The 26,845-nt window shown below is 37.0% G+C and overlaps 1 protein-coding gene across 5 annotated transcripts in view; it reads left to right on the top strand.

Moving 5' to 3' along the window:
- Nucleotides 1-26,845, top strand: part of LOC113597531 (uncharacterized) — a 204,589-nt gene that overhangs the window by 13,254 nt on the left and 164,490 nt on the right. For all 5 annotated transcript variants that reach the window (XR_008295514.1, XR_008295515.1, XR_008295513.1 and 2 more), the window contains one exon: nt 331-447. Coding sequence is in view for 2 of the 5 variants with exons in the window: in XM_053215525.1 (XP_053071500.1) it covers nt 331-447 (117 nt within the window). In the remaining 3 variants the exon portion in view is untranslated. The remainder of the gene's footprint in view (nt 1-330; nt 448-26,845) is intronic.

Below are 26,845 nucleotides of genomic sequence, written 5' to 3'. Positions count from 1 at the left end.
TGAGCTCAAGCCCCACAACGGGCTTGCTGCTGTCAGCCTGTCAGCACCGGAGCCCTCTTTGGATCCTCTGTCCTCCTGTCTCTCTGCCCAATGCTCTCTCAGCTCAATGCTCTCTCTCTCTCAGAAAATAAATAAAACATTAAAAAAAAAATAAGTTGAAGGCTCCTTATAGATACCGGTGTACCTAGGAGTAGGGAACATTTCACCTCAGCAAGAAGGAATGTTTTATTGGTGACATTCTTTGCAATTGCTGTCACATGATGATATTAATGATAATAAAGTCGACCTATTTTTAGTCTGCTTGATTATTATCTTTAAATTTTCTTGCAGCCAATGCAGCCCTTGTTGCCTGCTCTTAAAGCTGCTGCTTCTAGTCTTCCTTCCACCTCACTACTTGGTCCAGTGCTGCTTATATATGAATTAGAAGTTGGGAAATGGAAATTCAAGGTATGTTGTAAGACAAAAATTCTGAAGGAAAAAAGCCTAAACATGAATCTGTGTTCTCCATTTTACCCACAAAATGATCTGGGGCTACTAACAACTTCTCTGAGCATCAATGTTCCCATCATTAAAACAGGGTCAAAACATCTATTTTGTTGAAGATTAAATAGTGTCATCTATTTAAAGCACTTGGCTCTTAGCATACACTCTCAAAATACTAATTCTTTCCTGTAGAAAACATTTTCATATTCTCTGGGTGCCCAGGTTGTTTTAAATATTTACTTGTTATGCTTAGGGAATTCCTAGTCTTAATGTAAGTGCTGCTTCCCCAAGGTAAGCTCTGAAAATGAAATTTCCAGACTCTCGCAGCTAGAGCGCAGACATATGACCTGGGCTTCAACATCCAGCACACCTGCATAAGACTTTGACTGGAAGTTAGTAGCTTGAGGAAGGAAAGATTCTGCTTGGAAACCAATTTGCTGGCAAAGGAATCAGACATTTGGGAGTGGGAGTGTTCGCAAGGTTAAATTCCTAGTGCAGAAGTGGCCCTAGTGGGCAGTAGAAATGGCAGCAGTTGCTTTTAGTGTTTGTTGGAGCAGTTAGTAGTGGCTGTGACCTCACTGGGCCAGTTCCATGGAGCAGTTGTGGGCATTGTTGTTGGGAGCTCAGCTCCACACTGTCCCTCCAGCCTCCCAGCCATTCTCTAAATCCTTCTCCTCTTAAACTTCTTTTCTGCTCTGTCAGCCAGAATTAGCTTATGTTTCTTACAACTGGGAGCCCTGAATAATCTATGTGTCTTCACTGGTATTTCCACCTGTAAGTAACAGGCCAAGAAGAATGTCAAGATAGAGCAGTGATGATGTAATGTATAGCCACCTTAAACAAAAGTACATGGTTCTAGAAAGCAAATCTTAGAAAAGTGTAATGAGCTATAATTGAGTGGAGATTGAAGAATAGCTTTTGAGGAAATTATAATATTAGAATACTTCTACCAAGTTTTTCTTTCTCTGTTATGTTGGAAATAGTTAAGAGACCTAGATTTTCATGCTCCCCCAAAGAAATTATTTCAGAACCAGTTTATTAAACAAACAAACAAACAAACAAACAAACAAACCCATTTAATCCCTGGATGTCGATTCTGCAGAGCAGTCCCAAGTGAGTTTATCAATTCGAGTCAAAGCCAGAATCAAAATAAATCAGGCATTATATGGCATATTAAATTTCTGGAGCTCAACTCAGTTCCCTTAATCTCTTAGCAGCAGTAACAGAGTGGCAGCTCTCACTCATTGCAGTGGGGAAATAACAAAGCAAGAGTAAAATTGCTGTTGCAAAATGAAGCACATCACCACATTTCCATCTAATGCATTATAGTTCATGAATCTCCCAGGAGCCAGAAAAACACAGTGAAGTCTTTAAAAGAGAATCCAGATGTCAGCCATCACCATAGCAGTGCTTTAATTATCAAAAAAACAAAGAAATAACTCCTTAGGTACATTCTAAGCAGGTGTTCCTTCACAAAAAAACAGAATAGCTGAAGAAACAGCTGTGGTATTATATCTGCTTCAGACTAAAGAAGAAAACTACAACCTAAATAACAGACTACCCAGAGGGAGCCCAGAAAAATCACAATTATTAGGATTTTGCAAGTATTAATCTATACAACACAATGATTGATTAATGTTAATTACTCCATTTTACAGATGGGAAAACTGAGTGCCTCCTATAGCAGCCATTTCTTTTTTTTTTTTTATGTTTTTATTTATTTTTGAGAGAGAGAGAGAAACAGAGTGCAAGCAAGGGAGGGGCAGAGAGAAAGGGAGACACAGAATCCGAAGCAGTCTCCAAGCTCCAGGCTGTCAGCATAGAGCCCAACATGGAGCTCTAACCCAAACTGTGAGACCATGACCCGAGATGAAGTCAGAAGCCTAACCAACTGAGCCACCCAGGCACTCCTATGGCAACCATTTCTAATTCAAAGTCTGTCAGTCTGGGACAAGTTCACTACTTAATAAATTTATTTTGCAAGATTTTTTTAAGTATACTGATAGTAGGGGATTTTTTTTTTTTTTTTAGAAAACATATCTCAACAGAAAATATCTTCATTTTGGGAAAATTAGAACATAAAGAACACAAAGGAGACCTTTAAACCATGTCTAATAACTGCTATTTTAAACTGGAATTTTAAAACTAGGTCCATGCTTGGGCTTCAGAAAATCTGTGAACCTCTGAAACTAAGCAAAAAATGACAATGTGCATTTTTCTTGGGTAGGGATCTATGTACCTTTTATCAGGTTCTCAAAGTGTTATCATTCAAAGATTAAGAACTGTCTATCCTTCTGGGCTTTATCTATGTGACTCTGAGCAACAAAGATACCAAGTCATGGCCTGAAAAAGAAGGTAGCCTTTATCTAAAATATTAAATGGGCCAAAACGAATAGTTATTTCTAAAATTTGGCTTCGCTTTTGTGCATTAGTCTTGCTAAATTATGGAATATTAGGAAAACATTTACTTTCTTAAGGGTTTTATTTTTTGTTTTTGTGGGGTTTTGTGTGTGTGTGTGTGTGTGTGTGCGCGCGCGCGCGCGCGCGCGCGCGCGCAATCTCGACACTTAGCTGCTGCTGTTTAAGCAGAAAAATAGATACTTTCGCAACTCACATTAGTGGGAAGATGTGACAATAAAGTGTCTACAAGGAGTAGCATAGCCAAGGTGGTGATATCAGGGATGAATAATTAAAACCTGAATATACTTGATGGCAGAGGGGAAAAAAGCCAGTTCAAAAAGAGTGAGGAGATAAATGAGGGAATGAAAGAACTGATAGCATATTTTGGATGCATAAAAGAGCTGGGAGTAGGGCTTTGTGACTGAACATGAGAGGAAAGTGGGGGACCACGTTCCTTTGATGTTAATGAAAGAAGAAAAAGGAAAAATATCGAGAGATACCCTGTGGTATAAAACATAGTAGATGGATGGGTTATTTGATGAATTATATCATCCATGCAACAAACTTTTAGTGACAACTTACTATATATGAAGCACTATGGATAGAAATAGATATAAGAAATAACTCTTGGCCCAAGGAATTTACAGCATAACTGGGGAGACAAATAGAAATGAGTCCTGCAAGGTATCAGAGTCACAAATCGGGAATAGTAATGTCTGTGAGATCATAGTGGGGATGGTCAGGAAAGGCATTAAAAAATGGTACTTGGGGCACCTGGGTGGCTCAGTCAGTTAAGTATCCGACTTCAGCTCAGGTCATGATATCACAGTCTGTGAGTTCGAGCCCTGCGTCAGGCTGTGTGCTGACAGCTCAGAGCCTGGAGCCTGCTTCAGATTCTGTGTCTCCCTCTCTCTCTGACACTCCCCCATTCATGCTCTGTCTCTCTCTGTCTCAAAAATAAATAAACATTACAAAAAATTAAAAGAATGGTACTCAAAATGGGTCTCAAAATATGAATAACCATAGAGGAGAGAAAAGACAATGCAGGAGAAGAGAGCAAATACAAAGGGACGAGAAAGCATAGCATGGGTAGAAAAATGCCATATGCATTGACATGGTGGGGAAACACAGGACTCCATAGGGGCAGGGCTGACAATGATGCTGGTTTCTGCAAAAACCCAGGGAAAAGAAAAAGATCCTCAGCTAAGGCAGTGACAAGTGGGGAGAGGGAAAAGAGGATTAACTTGAGAAATATTTAGAAAGTAAGAGTATCAGGATTTAGTACCTTTTGGGAAAGCCATTATGAGCCCTTGCCAAAGCTGCATTACCAACAAAGACATTGATAACTTAAAGTTAGAATCAAAATCCCACCCTTCATAACAGACTGCAAGAAATAGTTCTCTGTTTACCTCTGTTTATCTCTATTGGGGCCAAGCTTCCCCCAAACGCCCACCCTTATACTTCTTCAGTTACTAGCTCCAGGGCCCTCATGATGCAGGACTCAGGGAGTACTATTTACGTTGTATTCTATGTGAATAGGACGCAGGGTACAAGATGAATGATGACCTGCTTGTCCCTTCCTTAACTCCCAAATCCTTTTACTGTGATCTTCAAAATGCCCTCCAGAATGTCTTACTCTGTGATCAGCAAACTGTCATACAACCTCAACTTCTTGTTTGAATGCTTCCTTGCACAACTGAAAGCTGCCTCAATTCTGAAGTCCTTGTTATTGCAGCCTGCCCATGTGGAAGCTGTCTTATCTCGCACACCCAAAGCATCTCGGGCCAAGAGGTGGAGTAGATGGCTTTGTATCCATGGCTTCTTTCGAACCATTTCACACCCTTCTTTTCTTTCTTCAAAACTCATTCCCACTTCTTCCCCTCATCACCAATATTTAATGTTCTCCCTCCCATCTTAACCACTGAAGACTTCAGCTGTTGATGGAGTTTTTCTCTTCATCTCCTTCTTTGCCATCCCTAGAACTGTGTCATTCGTGTGGATAATTCATTATCCACCTGCTTTCTCAGTTTTTGGATCTTCTCACCTCCAACAACTATTCCTCCATTACATCATAGCCATACTACCACAGACATTTTTTTGAATCGATCAGAACCAAAGTTTGGTACCACTGAAATCTGGACTGTTGATATCTGGCTTTGGGCCATTATCCTTTTATCCTTTTATACTCTTTTCCTGTAGAACTCCCCCAGCCACAATCTGTCGATTTAATTGAGATTCCCAGGACCCTGATCCCACCCATTTTCATTATCAATCAATCCCCTTTTCCCTTTACCTTTTGTGTCTGGCTTAAATTATATGGGCAATTATTATGATGACTCCTTTGAGAATACCTATCTTGGCTTCTTTATTCATTCTGCCTGGAGAGGTAGAGAAACTTGTCTGATTGGAAAATTTAGGAAGAGTATACTGGCTGTGCTCAGCTCAACTTTTCCTTTGTCCCTTTGGTGATAAGGCTGCCTAAAAAGAGGCTCTAAAGGCAGGCTTTTTCCCTGGGCAAAGATGGGAAGAGGCCTGGTCTGGACCAGTGCTGCACAGTTCTGGGTGAGCAGGTTCAGCATTAGGAAACTCATTTCTGTTTTCTCTTTTGCCCCTGGTGTTTCAGCCATACCGGTCTTTAATTTCCTAGAAAAACCAACTCTTTGAACCTTACTGATTGTGGCCTTTCTCTACCTGGTTAACTCTTTTTTCTGCCTTTTTTTTTTTTTTTTTTTTTTTGGTGAGCTCTTAATTTTTTCAAGTTTCAACTTACACTTCTCTAAAGAAGTCTACCCTGACTTCACTATTTAAGGTAGGTGGTTGTCCTCCCATTGTTCTTACCTCAGCCTCTTGTGGAGTTTGACGTGAATATATTGATCTGGATCTCAAAGGAGAAGGTATATGCCAATTAGGATTTAGACATATGGAGGCATATAAGATGGCCCAAGGAAACAGTGTTGGATAAGTGGAAACAGTGTTGGCCAAGATCAAAACTCTGAAGAGTCTGTAAGAATTATCTCCAGGAAGAGAAATTCAATGATGGAACTTGAAAATGAATGGTCAGAGAGATAGGAATTCCTTAAGACAGGTGAAGAGGGGAGATCTTTAAGGAAGGTTTAGTTTACAGTGTCAAAAGCAGTGTTGAAAACTGTCAAAAGGAATCCAAAGTTGGGGCCTGGGCCTTTGTTACCTTTGCGAGAGAAATTTTAGCATTAAGTATGGGGGTCAGAGCCAGAGTATACAGTGCCTTGGAGACTAAACTAGAGATGTGGAATAATTTAGAATAAATATTTTTGGAAAGTTGGCAATGAAAAAAAGGTAAAGCAGAATGACTAGAAGGGAACTTAGGACCAAACAATTAGTATGAAGGCTGCTAAAGATTTCACCAGTTTTGGGGCGCCTGGGTGGCTCAGTAGGTTAAGTGTCCAACTTTGGCTCAAGTCATGATCTTATGGTTTGTGGGTTCAAGCCCCGCATCAGGCTCTGTGCCAACAGCTCAGAGCCTGGAGCCTGCTTCAGATTCTGTCTCCTTCTCTCTCTGCCCCTCCTCCACTTGTGCTCTCTCTGTCTCTAAAATAAATAGACATTAAAAAATATATATTTCACCAGTTTTATAGGTGAGAATATCAGGGAAATTGATGGTACAGATAGTCTAGGTAGCTACAGAAGACAAGAGGCAGGAGGGTAATCAGCCTTTCAGAGGAGTAGCTAACTCCTCCTAACATAGGAACACTTCTTCCTCTGACCCTGGAGGGAAGGATACATATGGACATAGATCATGTTAGGAGACAGATGGACAGGAAATCCATGAAGGAAACAAGACCATCAGTTGAGAATGTAAGAGTCGGGGCCCTGAGGAGAATGGTAGAAGTTTATAGTAGCAGCTTGAGGTGGTAGGTGGGATGAAAGGGGGAATAGTAAAAGGATCAGCAAATAGTATTCAAGCTCCAGCTGAGACCAGTGTGAATCTTTATCCACTAACTCAGGTCTGCAGAAAGTACCATACTGTTTTTTAAAGCCAATTTAAATTTAACTCTGACCCTCAGATTAGTAAACCTGGAGAGTAATTCATTCTCAATCATTAGTGGGGCTCCTAATAATTATTCAAAATTGTACAATCCCAGAATTGTACAAAAGCTTCAGAGAGCCTTCCAGAAAACTGGATTTAAGTTATTGGTTCATTCTGTTTACTACTAAAATAACCACTACTCCAAAATGTCCACTGACAGAAGGATGGATATATAAATTCTTGTTTATTCAAATTATGGAATATTATACAACATTGAAACATAAGCAAACTATAACCAAAGGCAATAACTTAGGTGATTGTCAGAAATATAATGTTAGTAAAAAAGTAAATTACAGACAAGCATAAGGTATGATATCATATAAGTTCAAAGACATATCAAACTAAATGTGATTTAGGATTATACACACTCATTTATATTAAAAGCTATTTTGGAAAGAAAAGGAATTATAAATAAGATAGGTAGTTACTTCTGGAAAAGGTGATAAGGATAATCACAGAGAGGCTGGAAGGATTTCAAAGGTAATGTTCCTTTTCTTAAACTGGGTGGTAGCTATATGGATATTTATTTTTTTTTAAATCATATATATTATTTTATATGTATCATTTTATATATGTGTGTATTTGCACTTATATATACATATATTCTTTTGTAAGCATGAACTACTCCATAATTTTGGAAATTCACAGTAAAATAAAATAAAGTGAATTTATTAGATTTCCAAATTGTGTCTCAAAGCTTAAGAAAAATTAGTTTTACATTTACAACTTGAATAAATTGGCTGCTATAAAAAGCACAACAGTTGTTAAGTACTGGGGTCCTCTTCACGCATAGAAACACTTTAGAACATTTCAAAACTCAACTGGCCCAGTCCATACCTTTCTTTCTGGCTGCCCTTTCTCCACTCCCCAATGGGGTCCCTACCACAATATTTTTGATGAATTTTAGCTTTTACAAAAGATGGAAGAAGTTTGAATACATGCAACTTTTTCCTTTAAATCACACCTGACAAAGGGAACCGTAGCTACAAAACTTCCCTGATAAAAGGGATCCAAAGCATAGCTGTCTGCTTGAAATGGAGGGAGAGAAAAATACAGGGAAATAGAGAGAGGACAAGCACAAACTAATAAATTGAATTACTCTGCTATGGATGTTTCATTATGCTTTTATAATTTCTTTTTCCCCATTCAATTTTTTTCAGGGTTTTTACCATTTATGTGATCCCTTCCTATCAGTGTTATAAATAGTATGTTCATTTGAAAATGCCATATGCTCTTTTAATAGTATTAACAGCCAGAAGCTTTTCTCCTCTCACACATATTTTTTCAAAATGTTTTTTAAATTGGTCTATTCCTGAAAGTTAGTCTTTCATCCTGGCATCTGAGTCAACGAAAGAGCCTTAAATCATCCCTAGTGACTTGATAATCAAATTTCCCTCAATGAAATCCTTGTGTGGGTATTTGCTGACTTAAAACAAAAATCTCCCCACTACAAATTGCCCTTTAGGCTCTAAGTTCTGTGCTCTTCCCTTCAAAAATTCTGCATAGTTTTTTTCCTTTGGCAGAATTTTCTTTTATGGATTTTAAAGTAATAATTAGGCAAGAGACAAATTTCAGAAGCCCCCTGCCTTCCTTTTGCCTATGACCTTCAGTTTTCCTCCCTCGTGTATTCATTCTTTTTCTCCCTGTACCTTTAGCTACTTTTCCTTTGAACTCCTCCCCTTTTCTGAGTGTGTAACTATTAATTCTCCAATTTGCAAAATAAACATATGAGATTTGGTATTTGGTTGCTAATCTGCCCCATATTTTTGCTGCATCTCTGTTTTGCTTGTCTCTAGTCCCTTTTCAATTTTTGTCCTGCCTCATTCCAAACATAATTTTCTGCCTTGTGCCAAACACATTTTCTCTTGGTTTTATTCCTTTTAAAACTTTAACTCTCCCTCTCTTGGCCATTATTTGAAAACTTAACAAAAGTTATTACTTTATAAATTTTAACTTTACAAGTCATTAACTCACAAAAGTTATTCTATTATTTGAAACTTACAAAAATTTCTCCTGGGACCAAGCAATAGATTTGATCTCTAAATTCTCATTTAGTATTTTATGATAAAGGTGTAGTTATTACCCACAGTTTACAGATGGCCAAAGGAGGTATAGAAAGGAAATATCTTGCCATAAGCCATATGTTAAGTCTGTGAGAAAGGCAAACTAGATCAGAGATCAACTGCCCCGCATCTACCACCAACACCTGGTGCACTGTCACCCGAACCACTTTATTCTCAAGAGGGATCTAGGGACCATCTGCATCAAAAGTCATCTTAATGCTCTTTTGCTCTAGACCTGAGGATTCAGATTCAGGAGATAAGGCCCAGAAATCTCCATTTTTAACAACCCCAAAGTCATTCTTAGGCAAGGAAGGAAGGAAGGAAGGAAGGAAAGAAGGAAGGCAGGAAGAAAGAAAGGAAGAAAGAAAGGTAGAAAGAAGTGGAAAGAAGAAAGGAAGGAAGGAAGGAATGAAGGAATGAAGGAAAGAAAAAAAAAAGAGAGGAAAAAAGCCACTGCTCTATTTTAGCTTTGCTTCCTAAGACAGTGAAGGAACTAATCCTTTTTGTGTATATATTGTGTGTCCAGTATTGTGGTCTATTTTTATATAGACATGTTATTAATTGATTTAATTCTATAAAAACCCATTGAGATAGTTCTTATATTCATTTTATAGTAGAGAAACTAGGTTTGAGCCAAGGTCATTCAACTGGTAACTAGAAAAGTCCATGTCTGACTCCATTACCTTGGATTTTAAGAACCATGGCATGGTACTTGTTTTAAATTTAGCATAAAGAGCTATCAGATATAATAATGTTATCATATATATGGGATTATATTAATCCCATAGTATACTGCTGACTACAAAACAGATCAGTTGATTAAACTCATTCAAGTGTGTCTGCTTTTTTTATTGATATGCTTGACATAAACATTATAGTAGCTTCAGGTACACAACATCATGATTTGATATTTGTATATATTGTGAAATGATCACCACAATAAAATTAGTTAACATCCATCGCCATTCATAGTTACAATTTTTTTCTTGTAATGAGAAATCTACTCTCTTAGCAACTTTCAAATACACAATACAGTATTATTAGCTATAGTCATCATGCTGGACATAATATCACCAGGACTTACTTACTTTATAACTGGAAGTTTGTACCTTTTGACCAGCTTTACCCATTTCACCTACCCCCAAATCCCCATCTCTGGGCAGTCACCAATCTTTTCTCTGTATCTATGATTTCAAATTTTTTTTTTTAGATTCCACATATAACTGAGATATTTGTCTTTTTCTGCCTGACTTGTTTTACTTAGCATAATGCCCTCAAGATCCATCCATGTTGTTGCAAATGGTAGGATTTCCTTCTTTTTTATGGCTGAATAATATTCTGTTATATATATGTGCCACATTTTCTTCATCCATTCATCCATTGATGTACACTTAGGTTGCTTCCATATTTCAGCTACAGCGAACATGGGGGTACAGATATCTTTTCCAATTAATGTTTTTGTTTCCTTTGGATAAATACCCAGAAGTAGAATTGCTGTTTTCTATAGTGGCTTCACTAATTTACATTCCTACCAATAGTGCAGAAGGGTTTTCTTTTGTCTACATCCTTATCCAAATTTGTTATTTCCTGTCTTTTTTATAATAGCCATTCTCACAGTGACATCTCATTGTGGTTTTGGTTTGCATTTCCCTAATGATTGGTGATGTTAAGCATCTTTTCATGTTATATGTTGGCCATCTGTGTATCTTCTTTGGAAAAATGTCTATTCAGATCCTCTGCCCATGTTTTTAATTGGATTGTTTGTTTTTTTGCTATTGGGTTGTATGAGTTCTTTATGTATTTTGGATATTTATCCCTTGTCAGATACATAATTTGCAAATATTTTCTCTCATTCGGTAGGTTGTCTTTTCATTTTGTTGATGGTTTCTTTTTTTGTGCAGAAGCTTTTCAATTTGATGTAGTTTCACATGTTTATTTTCGCGTATGTTGTCTTTGCTTTTGGTGTCAAATCCAGAAAATCAGCATCAAGACTAATGTCCAGGAGCTTACTGCCTGTGTTTTCTTCTAGGAGTTTCATGGTTTAGGTTTTATGTTCAAGTCTTTAATCCGTTTTGAGTTGATTTTTGTGTATGGTATAAGATAGTAGTCCAGTTTCATTCTTTTGCATATGGTTGTCCTGTTTTCCCAATATCTTTTATTAAAGAAACCATTTATTTCTTTATTGTATATTCTTGGCTCCCCTGTTATAAATTAATTGAGTGTGTATGAATGGGTGTAGCTCTGGGCTTTCTATTCTGTTCCATCAATCTATGTGTCTTTTTTTTTAATTTTTTTAAAAAGTGGATTTGTGGGGTGCCTGGGTGGCTCAGTCGGTTGAGCGTCCGCCTTCAGCTCAGGTCACGATCTCGCGGTCCATGAGTTCGAGCCCTGCGTCGGGCTCTGGGCTGATGGCTCGAGCCTGGAGCCTGTTTCCGATTCTGTGTCTCCCTCTCTCTGCCCCTCCCCCGTTCATGCTCTGTCTCTCTCTGTCTCAAAAATAAATAAACGTTAAAAAAAAATTAAAAAGACCTTTTAAAAAAAAATAAAAAATAAAATAAAAAGTGGATTTGTTTTTTTTTGAGAGGGGAGGGGCCACAAAAGAGGGGGAAAGAGATCATCCCAACCAGGCTCCACACTGTCAGCACAGAGCCCATTGTGGGGCGTGAATTCACAAACTGTGAGATCATGACCTGAGACAAAATCAAGAGTCCAACGCTTAACTGACCAAGCCATCCAGGTGCCCTTATGTCTCTGTTTTTGTTTTCTTTTGTAATGCCATATTGTTTTGATTACTATAGCTTTGTAATATAGTTTGAAATCAGGAAATGTTATGTCTTCATCTTTGTTCTTCTTTCTCAAGATTGCTTTGGTGTGAGAGCCACAACTTTACCTTTTCCTGAAAATTATCTTTTAATATAGGAAACATATAAACAAACACAATGACAAAAGAATTAAAAATTATGAATATGCTAACTATGTCAAAGAATCATGATCACATGCTAGTCATAAAAGCTACAACGAATTGTTCTGGGTGGGGAATGCCTATTTTTAGTTCCTTCTACCAAGACTATGAATGCAACAGCTAGAGGTAGAGCTGCCACATCAAATCACAAACTAGAAACTGAATATTGGAGATGATGAGAAAAGCCTGAGTCTGAATGTGTATCCATAATATCCTGAACTGCTTTCTAGATTTTAGATAAGAAAGAAACTTCTCTCTCATTTAAATTCTGTAATTTGGGGTTTAGTCTCTCACCATTGAACCTAATCCTAAACAGTAAATACTTCTGTTATAAAATTCTATCATGATAAATATTAATGATTTTAAAAGTTAACAAAGCTATATTTGGTATAATTTAGTAAAATACTCATTACATTTACATACAAAAAATCATTACATTTAGTAAAATACTAAATGTAGTTTTTTAATAGTATTAATGCATGTTAATGTAGTAATGTAGAATGTAGTATTTTACTAGTAATTAACATATATGTTACCATTTTTATAGGTTCTCAGTTACAACAGTTAAAATTCTGTTTTGTGGTTATCAAACACAGGAACTGTTTGTAGCACACTTTGAAAGTAAAATGAACTCAAGGTGAAAATGACAGAAAACCATTGTTAAAATAATTATTTCTGATTCCATGATAACTTTTTAGAGATAACTTTGCTATGTCAAAACCAAAATGTGAATGCTATAGGACAAGTAATACATTGAGACAACAGAGGTACTCTCTTTTCCCAGAGTTTACAGTTAGGTTTCTGGCTCTACTGAACCAAAGCCAAATGTCCTATGTCTGTATTAAGTACTCTAGCAGCTTTAGGATTGAAACGCAAGAATTAGGTTGTAATGTTGGATAAAACTGGAGCTAACAGGAGGAAATATGAACTCTTGGGGAAAGTTCAAGTATCAACTAAGCTAGTCAGAGAATTAAAATTTATCATTATAATTGATACTTTGAAAAATGTCTTCTGAAGAATTAAGTGAAAATCCTACATTCCCTATTCTAGAACTTGACCCATTATGCCCATGGTTAAAATTATTTTTCCACCTTGCCCTCCTCAGAGGGACAGCATCATATATGTAGGAGGTGTTTTTGTTACTTTAAATCTATATCCATTGTATATTTAGGGAGTGGGTAGGTGGATGAATTTGGAAACCCGTAAAGAGCAGGAAGAATCAAACAGTGTGATTCAAAAAGGGAAATTAATGTTTTATAACTAATGATTAGGGAGCGAGGAGCAAGCTGAGGGCAGAGTACAAGCTAACAGCCTCCCCACCCCCAGGTGGGATATGTGTGATACTCCTCAGACACTCCTGGATGCCCAAGTACAGGGAAAGGAAAGAAAGCAGATGGTTGGCTGATAGAGATCACAGTCATGCAGGACAGGAGATTCTTTCAGTTTATGGATAGCTTAGTAAACTGCAAGAAAAAGGCCATTTTATCCATAGCCTAATCTCTAGAAATTTATAGACTCCATTTCCTGGAGTCCTAATATCACCCTCAACAAGATGTAAGGGGGTTTAAGTGCTTGCCCTGGTGATGTGGGAAACAAAGGCAAATGAAAAATTAAATTCCCTTACTGCCTACAGCCCATCGATGAGTCCTTGAGACAAGCAGAGTGACCTTCCTCTAGGAGCTCAGTTGCCTCCATGATACTTGCTAGGGGCAAAAGGGAATCTTGGCTTAACATTATCCTGATCTCCCACCCCTCAGGATCCTGTGAGTCTCCTTAAATACATAAAAATTCCTTTGCAAACCTCCTTTATCTTTAACCCCCCAAGTATATGTCGGCAATTATACTCCAAGCATATGGCCCCTGACATACATCTGAAAGATCTCATGATTGAGGTTTTACTAAACAGTAATAAATGATGTTTTCCTAATAACAGCTAGCCCCTCAAGGTCCTGGAAACCTTGCTTCCAAAATTCCTTAGAGACTTACACTGTCCCTAACCCCTTCCCAACCTGAGAGTATATTATCAGTCACTCTTCACCAACCCCAGTGCAGCTCTTCCTGCCCGCAGGTCCCATCCCGGTGCTTTTTTTAAATTTTTTTATTTTTTTTTTAATTTTTTAATGTTTATTTATTTTTGAGACAGGGAGAGACAGCATGAACGGGGGAGGGTCAGAGAGAGAGGGAGACACAGAATCTGAAACAGGCTCCAGGCTCTGAGCTGTCAGCACAGAGCCTGACACGGAGCTCGAACTCACGGACCGTGAGATCATGACCTGAGCCGAAGTCGGATGCCTTACCAACTGAGCCACCCAGGCGCCTCCCATCGCGGTGCTTTAATAAAGTCACCTTTTTGCATCAAAGACATCTTCAAGAATTCTTTCTTGGCCATCGGTGCTGAACCCCACCATAACCCCAAAACCCCGTCACTAAGGTAACAAATTTTAAGAAATTACTCTCTTTCTTGTTACTGGTTTCGAATGCAAGATTCAATGAACAGGCCCAAGCAGGAATTGAGAAGTGGACTTTGGTGGACTTAATGAGGACTAATTTTCTGCATTTGAAATAGTTACTACTACTATTTTCCTAAATGTTCAGGTTTTAAAAAACAGATAACTTTGATCTCACGATCTTAATAAGTTGGATTTCCCCCTTTTTTATTTAACATAAATAAATGTTAAAATCTAGAGGCATTCTCCAAAGCTGTTAGAACTACTGCAAGGCCACACAAGGATTCCATTTGAAGATCTCTCCTAGAGGACATATTTAATGAAAGCTCAATTCTAATTTTCCTCCTATATAATGCCAGAAGACCAAACTGACCCTGTTGGGATGTGATCCTTTAACTCAGTGATTTCTCACCTGAGATTTGGACCACATAATCATGCTTTAAGTACTTGAGCAAGGCGTTCTGACACTGCATTTCTAATCAGGGAAACATAAAACAAGATTTGTCCTCAAGCTGTTTTACTTGGCATATAATGGTCTCCATTTCCTTTCATGAGGCATTATCTTGATAAATTGCTGTTTTTTAAAGATCACTTTTTGCCTGGAAAATGTGCAATAGATCAGACACTGAAGGTTCTTGTTGGGGTTGAAATTTTGGCCACATGTATAACCTTACTGCATGCTGTATTAATACCCCATGATGTTCCTGACTTTGCTTGTTGTTTCTAATTTGTACACTGGCAATTTTAGCAAATTAGACTGGGTAGATTCTCCCAACAATAAAGCACAGTCTTTAGTTAAACTAAGGACTAAAAAGCATACAAGATTAACATACTCAGAAAAATCCGTAAGGTATTGAAACTCTGTGAAAGAAAGAAGGAAGGAAGGAAGGAAAGAAAGAAAGAAAGAAAGAAAGAGGAAAAGAAGGAAAGAAAGAAAGAAAGAAAGAAAGAAAGAAAGAAAGAAAGAAAGAAAGAAAGAAAAAAAGAAAGAAAGAAAGAAAGAAAAGAAAGAGAAAGAAAGAAGAAAACAGTCCTGCAAGTCAGATCACATTCCTTGAATTCAAATGTTAATTATTCCCAGTGAAAATTACTGACGTAATTGATTTATAGAGGTATGTTAGAATTTGAATCACTTACCTGCATTCATCCCTAGAAATCTAGCAGTAGTTCAAAGAAAACTTACATGGTAATTTGTCTGTACTTATTACACTTGGAGGAACACTTAAAAAACACTACACATAAACAAAGTACAAAGCAGGCACATCAGGGTGGAGTACAAGTTCCTTAGAGTGACAATAACAATTAGTATAAAAAGAGCAACGTTGGCTCCATTGAGGACTATTTCCTCAAAAGCAAAGGAGAAATTTAGAGGAAAACTTTTGGAATCAGTCACCATATCAGCGAGTCAATTGTTAAATAATGCCCTGAACGAACTCTGAAATAATACATGGGTATAGCAGTGCTACTGGCAAATGGTAAAGAAAACATTTCTAAATTCATTTATATTTACCTGAACTTTCTTTCAGTCAAGTAAGTTTTTTTTTTAAATTTTTTAATGTTTTATTTATTCTTGAGAGAGAGAGAGAAAGACAGAGCATGATGTCAAGTAAGTTTTTTATCACCAAGAAGTCAAGAAAACACCTGTCCCTCTGTTAATTTTTTTATAATATTAGACTTATACCTCTCATAGAGGATTAAAAGACTAGTTTATAATTATCAAGCATGACTCTCAATTTCATATTTAAAAATAAAGTTCATGTCATGCCCAAAGTCATGGAGAAATTTAGAAGTGGTGTTTAAAATAGAAATTTAGACTACTGACTTGAAATCTCATGTTCTGACCACTAGACCACACGCCTGCCCAAGGACACTTACATTTTTTTACTGTGTTATTCTTCTTTGTAATTAGATGCAGTGATTAGAGTGTCTTTTGCATTACTCTGCATTTTTCTTTTAAGTTAGGGTTGTAACCCACATAGGGCAATGTCCCTTACAAAACTAAACAAGGGATTTTCAGTTTTGCAATACAATCTCTTGATATTTGTTTATAGGTTTCACACATCAAAAAAACAATGAAATCTGTAATTTTTCAAATTACAATCTTCTCATTCTCTAAGTTATGTGCCTATGAGAATTTGCAAATCTTTTGAAGAGAATGTAATCTTTATGCTTACAAAATGTAGGCTTTCATATTTGGGTACAATTACAAATCAAGGCCCTTTTTTCCTCCCATAATAATCAGTTCTCAAAGTTGTGGGTTTTCCTCATTTGAAAATAAATTAATGGGAATTTTAAAATATAATTCATCCAGTTATTAAATCTTTTCAATCTTTAAAATTAGGAGCCATTTCTATTCTCAATCTGCCAAGAAGCAAAGGCAGAATATTCCTTATAGCATATTACAATTTAATTTTTGTTGAGGAAATAAAAATAAATAGCTAAAACCATTTTAATCTAAATTTTAAAAAGTAGAAAACTTCTATGTGATTCCTTATTATTTTGCTTTCTTTTTCATGACAGGTATGTATTGTGTGCTTAAATAATTGAGTTTTTCTCTATCAAGTACTTGTCAAGAGAAAAAGTCAGTTTTGGAAACACAAAAACTCAGAGTACTACAGATGGCTTTCTAAAGGAATTTGAATTAGATAGTATTCAGTGTTGCAAAAAACAAAGATAACTTTTATAGCCCTAAACATCAAGTTTTTAAATTAGAGATTGATATATAAGGGAACTGATTTTGCTTAGTCATTCATTTTTAAATAACACATCATAGTTACTAAATTATACAGTTTTATGTAGAGACATACATATTTTCTGAATGCTGTCATGTAATTATTTAAAAATTTCATTCTTAAAGTCATGAGTTTTAGACACCAGTTACTTTTTAAAAATCATTAATACTTTATTTATTTTATTTATTTTTTTTAAATCATTAATACTTTAGAGATGAAGATGTGGTTGCTCACATTTTTTCCAGACCTTGCTGGAGCAATCTGTAGGGCAGGCAGTGGGAGCTGGGGAGCATGGCAGCAATAGTCATATGGGAAATTTGTTAACCCTCATATAAAAAGTGTAGGCTGCTGTAAGGGTGTAAAGAGTGTTCCAGAGGGAAAGTAAAGTGGAATCAGGAATGTCAGTAGCTCTCCAAAGAGGTACTCTTCCACATAGTGGTTGCCTCTTTATCAGAACTGTAGAAAATAAGTTTGGAGGATAAGTTCTTTATCTAATTTGCACAACACTGTATCTCCAGTGTCTAGAACAACAAATTTGTATTAAATGAATAAATGAGTGAATGGATGGATGAATGAGTAGTGATTCCTTTGGATACCTTTTAACAAGTTGCCATATTAACATTAATAACCATGGGTAAACTGAAGGTAATCCCCCTGACAGTGAGTGGTGTAGGAAGTATACACAGTGAAGATGTTTGAGAGTAGAGAACTATGGCCGGGATCAAGGATTCTTGACAGCAAATGGCCACTTGGACAACGTGAACTTTTCCAAAGTAGTTGTAAGTCATGGAGAGACCAGTGATCTACTGACATCAAAACCTCCTCTTAAATTTATGGATGAAACATGATATCTGGTCTGTTCTTTAAAATCATACTTTGAGGGCAAAGGTAGGGGGAACAGGAAAAATGGATGAAGTACAGATGAAATAAAATTGGCTACATGTTGGTAATAGTTGAAGCTAGATACATGGGATCCATATACTCTTCCCTACTTTCATTCTTGAAACGTTAAAAGTCAATAAACACACAACTCTCCACTTAAGCCAGAGATAATAAACATTTATATTCCCTAATATGTAGATAGTCTAATCTTAAAGAGGCCTACTTATACTATATAGATCAAGAAAATTTTTAAAAAGATTTGCCTTCATGACAAAAAAATTACTTGTAGCTCTAGATGCAATAAATTATGATGGAAATCATTGCCATATCACTGATATCAGGTTTTTAATAATCTTGGGGGAAAGCTAAGGAGCATATCTTTACCCAAAGCCCAAGTTGTCCTCAGCACATTTTCACACTCGGATGAGGGCTGAGGAAGTCAAGGAGATTAGTGGAAAGGTAACCAAATAACGAAGGTAGCCTTGATAACCCACCTGCTGCTGCCCACTTGCAGAAAAGACTTAGGTGTGGCCCTCTTATCAGGCACTGGAATTTATTACTTTGTAGTGCTTTTATGTTATTCTCATTGCTTGGTCATGAGCCAGATTTATTTATCAAATTACATTAATCTTAAATTCTGGCCTAACAACCCTATCTGAGTCCATTCAGGCTGCTGTTAAAAAATACCATAGACTGGGGACCTTATAAACAACAGAAATTTATTTCACACAGTTTTGGAGGCTGGAAGTCTGAAATCAGAGTTGGTGGTTGAGTTCTATGAAGCCCCCTTCCAGATTACAGACCACAGACTTCTCTGTGTCCTTTTATAAAGGCATTAATCCCATTCATGAGGGCTCCACCCTCATGACCTAATCACCCCCAAAGGCTCCACCTCCTAATACCATCACCTTAGGCATTATGTTTTCAACACATGAGTTTTGGGGATGACATAAATATTCAGACCATAGCAAACCCTTTAATGACTTTATGTTTCTCTTAAAGTCTAATTTCTTAACAAGGAAGAGAGACTTTTCCCTGCCTCTTCAGAGGACTTTTTTGGGTCTTTTTCAGCTCAGTGATTTGTGACTTCATAAATAAACAGCCTAATATATATTAAGTAATTGAGGTAAAATGAGTTTGAATTTTTTAGGCACCATCATAAGTAATATGATGCATTCAAATGCAAGTTGATGAGAGGACATGAAGTGATTTTTCTAGCCAGATCCCCATGCTGCCCTACTCAAAGGGTATTTTCATGGAGATTGATTTGCAAATGTTTGGCATGAAAGCTTTAAAAAAACAGCTATGTATTATAGAATCCTGGAGGGCAGGAAGTATCTCTCCACGGGTACCTTTTTTATTTTCTCACAGCACCTTATAAATAATTGTGTCTCATAGTAGACCCCAATACCTTTCTCAGTATCACCACACAGCCTGACATGAAAATAAGTAATTTCCATATTTAATAGTGTTAATCTGAAAAATTTTAAGCATAACTTGTTATTGAATTAAGAAAATCCACAATGGCATCATTGTACAATTGAAACCCACCCCCTGTATATTAAGTACTAAGACTGAAAAATCATACTGTAATGGAAGAAGGCCAAAATTAAGTGAGCTGTTCACTTCAAATTGTACTGTAACTCTAGTATTCATACAATATATTGCAATTTCCAGCTGACCTTTCAAATCTACTTACAAGAAGAGAGGTTTATAATTCAAATATTGTAGGAAGAGGAAATCTAATTTTGACCTTGAGTCAAATTGATGCCAAAGGAACTTTATGGTTTTCTTTACTTTATAAGCTGTAATTGCAAATACAGTTTCCTTCATCTAAAAAACTATTCCACCCTGAAATTTTCAAACAAAAATAGTTTGCAGAAACATTGGCAAAAGACATCTTCAAAGGAAACTAACTAGTTTGAATTAGAAGGAGAGGGAGGAGAGAGATGGTGGATATTTTTAAAGGGATTATGTTTTCAATATTTTGGGCATTCGATGTCTAATTCCTGTTGCTTTTTTTAAAAGCATTTCTCATTTAAAATTTAAAAGTAGATTAGTAATTTAAATGTGCTTAATTTGTAAATAAGATAAAAATAACATGTGTATAAGATACTTGAAGAGAAAAAAACATGTGAAAATCTTCTCTTTAAATATTAAATAGAAATAAAATTATCATTAGTATATGCCATAAAATATTAAAATAGGTGACTCCATATTGTGGCATTAATAAAGACATAGAAATGGTAAGAAGTTCATTTACAAAAAATATTTTGACTATATTTACCAGAATGCTTGACAATATAATTTCATGTTCAATGCCAGTGTTGGTTGCCCCCAACACTGTTCATTATTGTGCATCTATAGGTTAATTTTATTTTTAAAAAATTTAAAAAAAAATTGTTTAAGAGAGAGAATGCGCAAGTGCGTGCAGGGAGGGGAGGGGCAGAGGAATAGAAAAAGGATCTTAAGCAGGCTCCATGCCCAGCAAGGAGCCTGATGGAGTTCCAACTCATGACCATGAGATCATGACCTGAGCTGAAATCAAGAGTCGGATGCTTAACCGACTGAGCCACCCATGCACGCCTGGTGTATCCATAGGTTAAATTTAAAACCATGCCTAACTTTGAGATTTACTGGCTCATTACCTTTGCCGCAACAATTGCCTAACGTTCAACATAAGGCACCTCTGGATTCTGGTTTTATGAAGTCAGTGTATTATTTCAGTAGGTGAGATTGTAGCATAGGGTATGAGGTTAGCATTAAGTAAAAGTGTTATCCCTTCTTATTTCCTATTGCAGCAAATTCCAGGTCATTACACTGATCTCAGTTCTCAAATAGATAAGTGTGTGTGTGTGTGCGTGTGTGTGCGTGCACGCACACGCACACAACTTTCATATTTGGGTGCTTTTGATTCCAGTTGATTGCACATGGATTTTCACTACCCAAACCATGTCTGACCAAGGTAACACAAAGGAACCCACCAAATTCAACTCAAATGTTTTTAGTTTACCTTTGAATTAAATGTATCAAATATTGAAGTAATAATTGCAGCAACGGAATAGGAGATACATGAATCATTGAGAGTCTGTAAATGTTGGATTAAGGTAGTTCACTTATCAGTCAAATGACCATCAGATTAGAAAGAAAGTTCAGAATTTCTTCTTTGTCTCTAGGAAGAAATAATTAAACACAATAAAAACAAAGGAGCTGGAAAAGATCCAGAGAAGCATCACATCTTCACAGAAATGGCTTTTGTGTTAGGTCAGGATAAAATGATAGGCTTAGAAGGATAAATCCATTTCCAGAAGTAATAGACCCCCTACAAAAAAAAATCCCACCTGATTAACAAAACTAGAATAAACTAAACCAAGAAAAAAACAATAAGAAAATAAAGATGGGGCACCTGGGTAGCTCAGTCAGTTGAGTGTCCAATTCTTAATTTTGGCTCAGGTCAGGATCTCAGGGTTTGTGGGCTCAAGCCCCACATTGGGATTTGCACTGACAGCATGGAGCCTGCTTCAGATTCTCTGTCTCCCTCTCTCTTTTCCCCTCCTTCATTCGTGCTCTCTCTCTCTCTCAAAAATAAATAATATTAAAAAAAAGAAAGATAAAGATGGATTTCCTAATCATTAAAATTATGGTGAAAGATAAAGATGTATTTCCTAATCATTAAAATTATGGTGGCTATTATACATATCCAAGAAGACAATACACCATGTGGTGAGATGCAATCTTGTTTTCATTGTGGAAAACTTACACCTCAGGGAGTAAATGCTGAGCAGGACCTCTTCAAGAATAGATTTTTTACAGGATATGTGATAGTGGTTTGTAAAATATGAAAAGTTCAGAGAATTGAAAACTAGATTTTTGAATAGTAGAATTAGGAGCTCTGCTCTGAAATTTGAAGGAAATATTTACAAGTAAAATGAAATATTTCTGCAGAGATGTATATAAAGAAAATATATGGCATTAAGAAAACTTAAAAAACTTGGCAGATAGTAATTCTACTTCTAATCACTAGAAGTAGAGTTGGTCTTGTTAGATTCCTAAACTGCGCAGGGCAACACTATTCAAATCATCCCTTGGTACCCACTCTCAGAAGAAAGAGAATGTGAAGATTGGGCTATGCTTCTACCCAATAGACCACTTCATAGAATCTTTTTTTTTTCTTTTAACGTTTATTTATTTTTGAGACAGAGAGAGACAGAGCATGAACGGGGGAGGGTCAGAGAGAGAGGGAGACATAGAATCTGAAACAGGCTCCAGGCTCTGAGCTGTCAGCACAGAGCCCGACGCGGGGCTCGTACTCACAGAGTGCAAGATCATGACCTGAGCCGAAGTCGGCTGCTCAACCGACTGAGCCACCCAGGCGCCCCAACCACTTCATAGAATCTTAACCTATTAAACTGGAAAGGACGACAGAAGCCCTGGTCCAACTCCTTCATCTTACAGATTTGGAAACTGAGGAGCAGAGACCCTGTGTCATTCATCCAATGTTACACACTTGATGATGACGGGCTGGGATAAAAACATGGCTTCCTGATCTCTGGTCTGAATTTCTTTCCACTATGCAATATTACTAATCAGGGACATCTCTATATCAATTCAAAATCACAAATGTAGTTCAATCATCTTCTTACAACGGTAATGTGGGACCTAAATGCCTTTGCAATTATTATCATGGTTGTTAGATTTCATGGCCATTATCCACCTGCTGGGGCTCTACTTAAAGGCACACAGGCAAGCAAAGTAGTCTACTGTCCTGTAACATAAAATAGTTACTTTGAGGTCAAAACAATTATGTGAACGTTCCTGCAGGAAAAGTTCTTTTAATAATACCTTTGCCTTCTCCCATTTTCTAAAGTAATGGTAACTTACCCAGTTGCCCCAGGCTGAAACTGGTTAGCAGTTCTTGGTGTTTCCATTTGAAGAGATGAACAAAGGAGGTATCAGGGAACAAAAGCTTTTAGTGTAAGGCTATGCTCACTTTATCTCATGGAGAAGAGAAGGCAATTATGTATTGGGATGGGAAAAACAAATAAAAATTATAACCAATTGAACATTTTGTCTGTAAAATTAGAATCTAATTACATCTGTTAATAGAAATGCCTTTTCCATATCAGCAATTCCATATAGGTTTCCCACACTGCCCTTAGCATTTGGTGCTCCTGGTAGTTTGTGCTGAATATTTTCTTTCAAGTCACAAAGTAAAACTCACATATTTGAAAAAGAGAAGAAACCTCATATCTATTATGTTTTACATTATCTCCTTTTCATTTTACTGTCCTTTTAGATTTAGAATAGATTTATGTAAACACATATTTAGGTTGAATGCCAAAAGGCTTAGTATTGCAACAATTGTTAGAGGTTGAAACCAGATATCAGCATAGAATGAACTTGGATCTAAGAAGAAATGTGAAATGTAATCACAACTATACTTTCACATTAAAAAAATGTCAGTAATTGAATCTTTTTTAAATGTTTATTTATTTATTTTGAAAGAGAGAAAGAGAGAGCATGTATGAGCAAGGGGTGGGAGGCAGAGAGAGAGGGAACGAGAGAGAATGCAGGCTCCATGCTGTCAGCACAGAGCCTGATGTGGAGCTCAAACTCCCGAACCATGAGATCATGACCTGAGCTGAAATCAAGAGTCAGACCCTTAAATGACTTGGCCACCCAGGCACCCCAGAATTTTTATTTAATGCTTATTTACTGGGGGGGAGGGGAGGGGCAGAGAGAGGGAGAGAGAATCCCAAGCAGGCTCAGGGCTGGCGCAGAACCCATTTCAGGGCTCAATCCACCAAATCATGAGATCATAACATGAGCCGAAATCAAGAGCAGGATGCATAACCAACTGAGTCACTCAGCACCCCATCACTAAATAGAATTTTTAAAGTTTGATATGGTACAGGAACAAATATTCAGATTTCTGTCAATCTATTTCCCTATTTCTCATTTTAACAATTTAAAATTTCTTGTGTTTGGGGTTCCTGGGTGGCTCAGTTGGTTAAGTGTCTGACCTCAGCTCAGGTCATGATCTCCAGTCTGTGAGTATCAGCCCCACTTTGGGCTCTGTGCTGACAGCTCGGAGCCTGCTTCAGATTCTGTGTCCACTCTCTCTCCACCCCTCCCCTGCTCATGCTCTGTCTCTCTCTCTCTCGAAGAGAGATATAATAAACATAAACATATAAAACATAAAAAACATAAAAATGATAAACATAAAAAAATAAAAATAAAATAAAATTTCTTGTTTTCTATATAACTATCATCTTTCATAACCTTCCCTAATTTTGCAATACTTTGCTCTTCCAATATGTCCAGCATATAAGGAAATTTTAATTCCAAGTTATATCTATATATTCAAAGTGAATATTCAAATGTTAACAAATACATTAGAATGGCCTTCCTTGTTGGCATTATGCCCCTGCTTTGCTGTCTGAACATGATGCAGACATGATGATGATGATGTAGGATTGTGGCTATTTGACTTTTCAAAGGCCATAGGGAGGCTGTAGTTGAAGCCAAATTGAAATCTTGGCCAAATACCAAAGTCAAAAACAAGCTTAACTAAGTCCCTGATTCAGAGTTTGGTAGAACATTTCAATAAGCGAAGAATGTCCTAATTTTTTTTTTTACAGTTTTTCTATTTTTTTTGTCTCCCTTTCTGGAGAAATAACTAGACATTTTAAACTGAAGTCAATGAATTCCTCTAAAATCCACAAGATGGTGCTATGAAGTGGTGTTTAGAAAATTTTTGAAAACCATATGCCTTCTAGGAGCAACTTTTAGGCAGGGCCAAAGAAGTACCATTTAATAATATTGACTACAAGTAAATGCCATTTTAAAGAAAGTAATGTCAACCAGATTAGTTGATATAAGGAAGGCATACCTTTACTTCTAATGTTGCTTTTTAATACTTTGTCCCCCAAATTATACTTCTATAATTCTGTTATTGGTCTCAGGTTTTAAAATGTCTTATGAGGGGCGCCTGGGTGGCGCAGTCGGTTGGGCGTCCGACTTTAGCTCAGGTCACGATCTCGCGGTCTGTGAGTTCGAGCCCTGCCTCGGGCTCTGGGCTGATGGCTCAGAGCCTGGAGCCTGCTTCCGATTCTGTGTCTCCTTATCTCTCTGCCCCTCCCCCCTTCATGCTCTGTCTCTCTCTGTCTAAAAAATAAATAAACGTTAAAAAAAAATTAAAAAAAAATGTCTTATGAGAAGACTAAGAATTGAATTTGGATCGCAGCAGGGCTGTCATAATGGAAAAAGTACTGGACTGAAATAGAGACAAGAGTTCTTTTTTTTTTTTTTTCATTTTTTTTTAATGTTTATGTTTGAGGGAGAGAGAGAGAGCAAACAAGCACGAGTGGGGGAGGGGCAGAGAGAGAGGGAAACAGAATCCAAAGCAGGCTCCAGGCTCTGAGCTATCAGCACAGAGCCCAACTCGGGGCTCAAACTCATGGACCATGAGATCATGACCTGAGCCGAAGTTGGATGCTTAACCAACTGAGCCGCCCCGGTGTTTCGAGACCAGAGTTCTAATCTCTGCCCGCCACCTGAATGGCTGCATCCAGTCAGCCTTCCATCTATTTCAGCTATACCCCATCAAGGGCAGTTTTACTTCTGGGGAATACTTAGCAATGTCTTGGAGACATTTTTGATTGTCACGACGTCGGTGTGGGACTGCTACTTGCATCTGTAGGTAGAGGTCAGGGATGCCACTGAGTATCCTACAATGCACAGGAAAGACTTATCCACAGTAAAGAATTATCTTGCCCAAGATTAATAGTGCCCAGGTTGAGGAACTTGTCCTATTCGTTCACTCTTTCATTGGTTTGTCTGTTCATTCATTAATTCGTTCATATATTCATTGACTTCTGCATGTATGGATTCATCCCTTCAACAAATTTTTACAAAGTGTCTACTATGATTCAAGACCAGACTAAGGTCTAGGGATTAAAAAGACAAAAATTATACTATTACTGTTCAACCTTATGAGGGAGCAAGACACTTATGAAATAATATAGCAATATGTGATCAGTGTTTCAGTGTTAAATGTAGGATATTCTGGGAATAGTAGAGTACGATGAACACTGGAGAAGAGGGCAGAATTCAGGAAGTCTTCACAAGGGTGGAAGTTGTTTACTGGGTGGGTGAAGGGTGGTCGTAGAATGAAATTTTGAGCAAAGCACAAGCTAAGCCAGAGGTATACAGTAGTCCAAAGTGTGTTTGGTGAACCATATGCTGCTGTGGCAGGAGATTAGAGTGAGGAGGGAGGTTGGGAAAAGGAAAGGTGAAACTTTTAAAAACATAGAATGGGGTCCCACTGAGAAGGGCCTTGGATTTCATCCTCCAGGTACCAAAACTTAAAACAGAAGAGTGATATTAAACATGTGGTGGTCCCTTTACCTCTTTAGGGCCTGGGTTTCACACCCTTAAAGTGTTTGATGAGATACCTTTCAGATGGCCTTTAGCTTTAAAACTATGTTTTGTAATTATAAAGACAGTCCATTAGATATGTTAAATGCTGTATATTCTTAGATTGATATTACAACTATCAATTAAAATTGCAATATCTATAAAGAAAATATCTTTATACACAAAAGTTGTGTTCTCACATATATTTTCTTTCATTATAATGAACAAAATATAAGATATTCCCATTAATATATTTGGTGTTTGTTTTAAGGGTGGATATACTTGAGAAGATCAAGTTATTCTGTAGAATAGAGTCCCCAATTGGTTAATTCCTATGTCAATTATTACTTTTGGTTGTACCTGGGATACATTTTTAAAAATATTTTTTCCTT

This window comes from Acinonyx jubatus, chromosome C1, assembly GCF_027475565.1.
Source record: "Acinonyx jubatus isolate Ajub_Pintada_27869175 chromosome C1, VMU_Ajub_asm_v1.0, whole genome shotgun sequence".
In the NCBI taxonomy this organism is placed as follows: domain Eukaryota; kingdom Metazoa; phylum Chordata; class Mammalia; order Carnivora; family Felidae; genus Acinonyx; species Acinonyx jubatus.
Note: the sequence above shows the minus strand (reverse complement) of the source record. Positions and strands in the feature narration are given on the sequence as shown.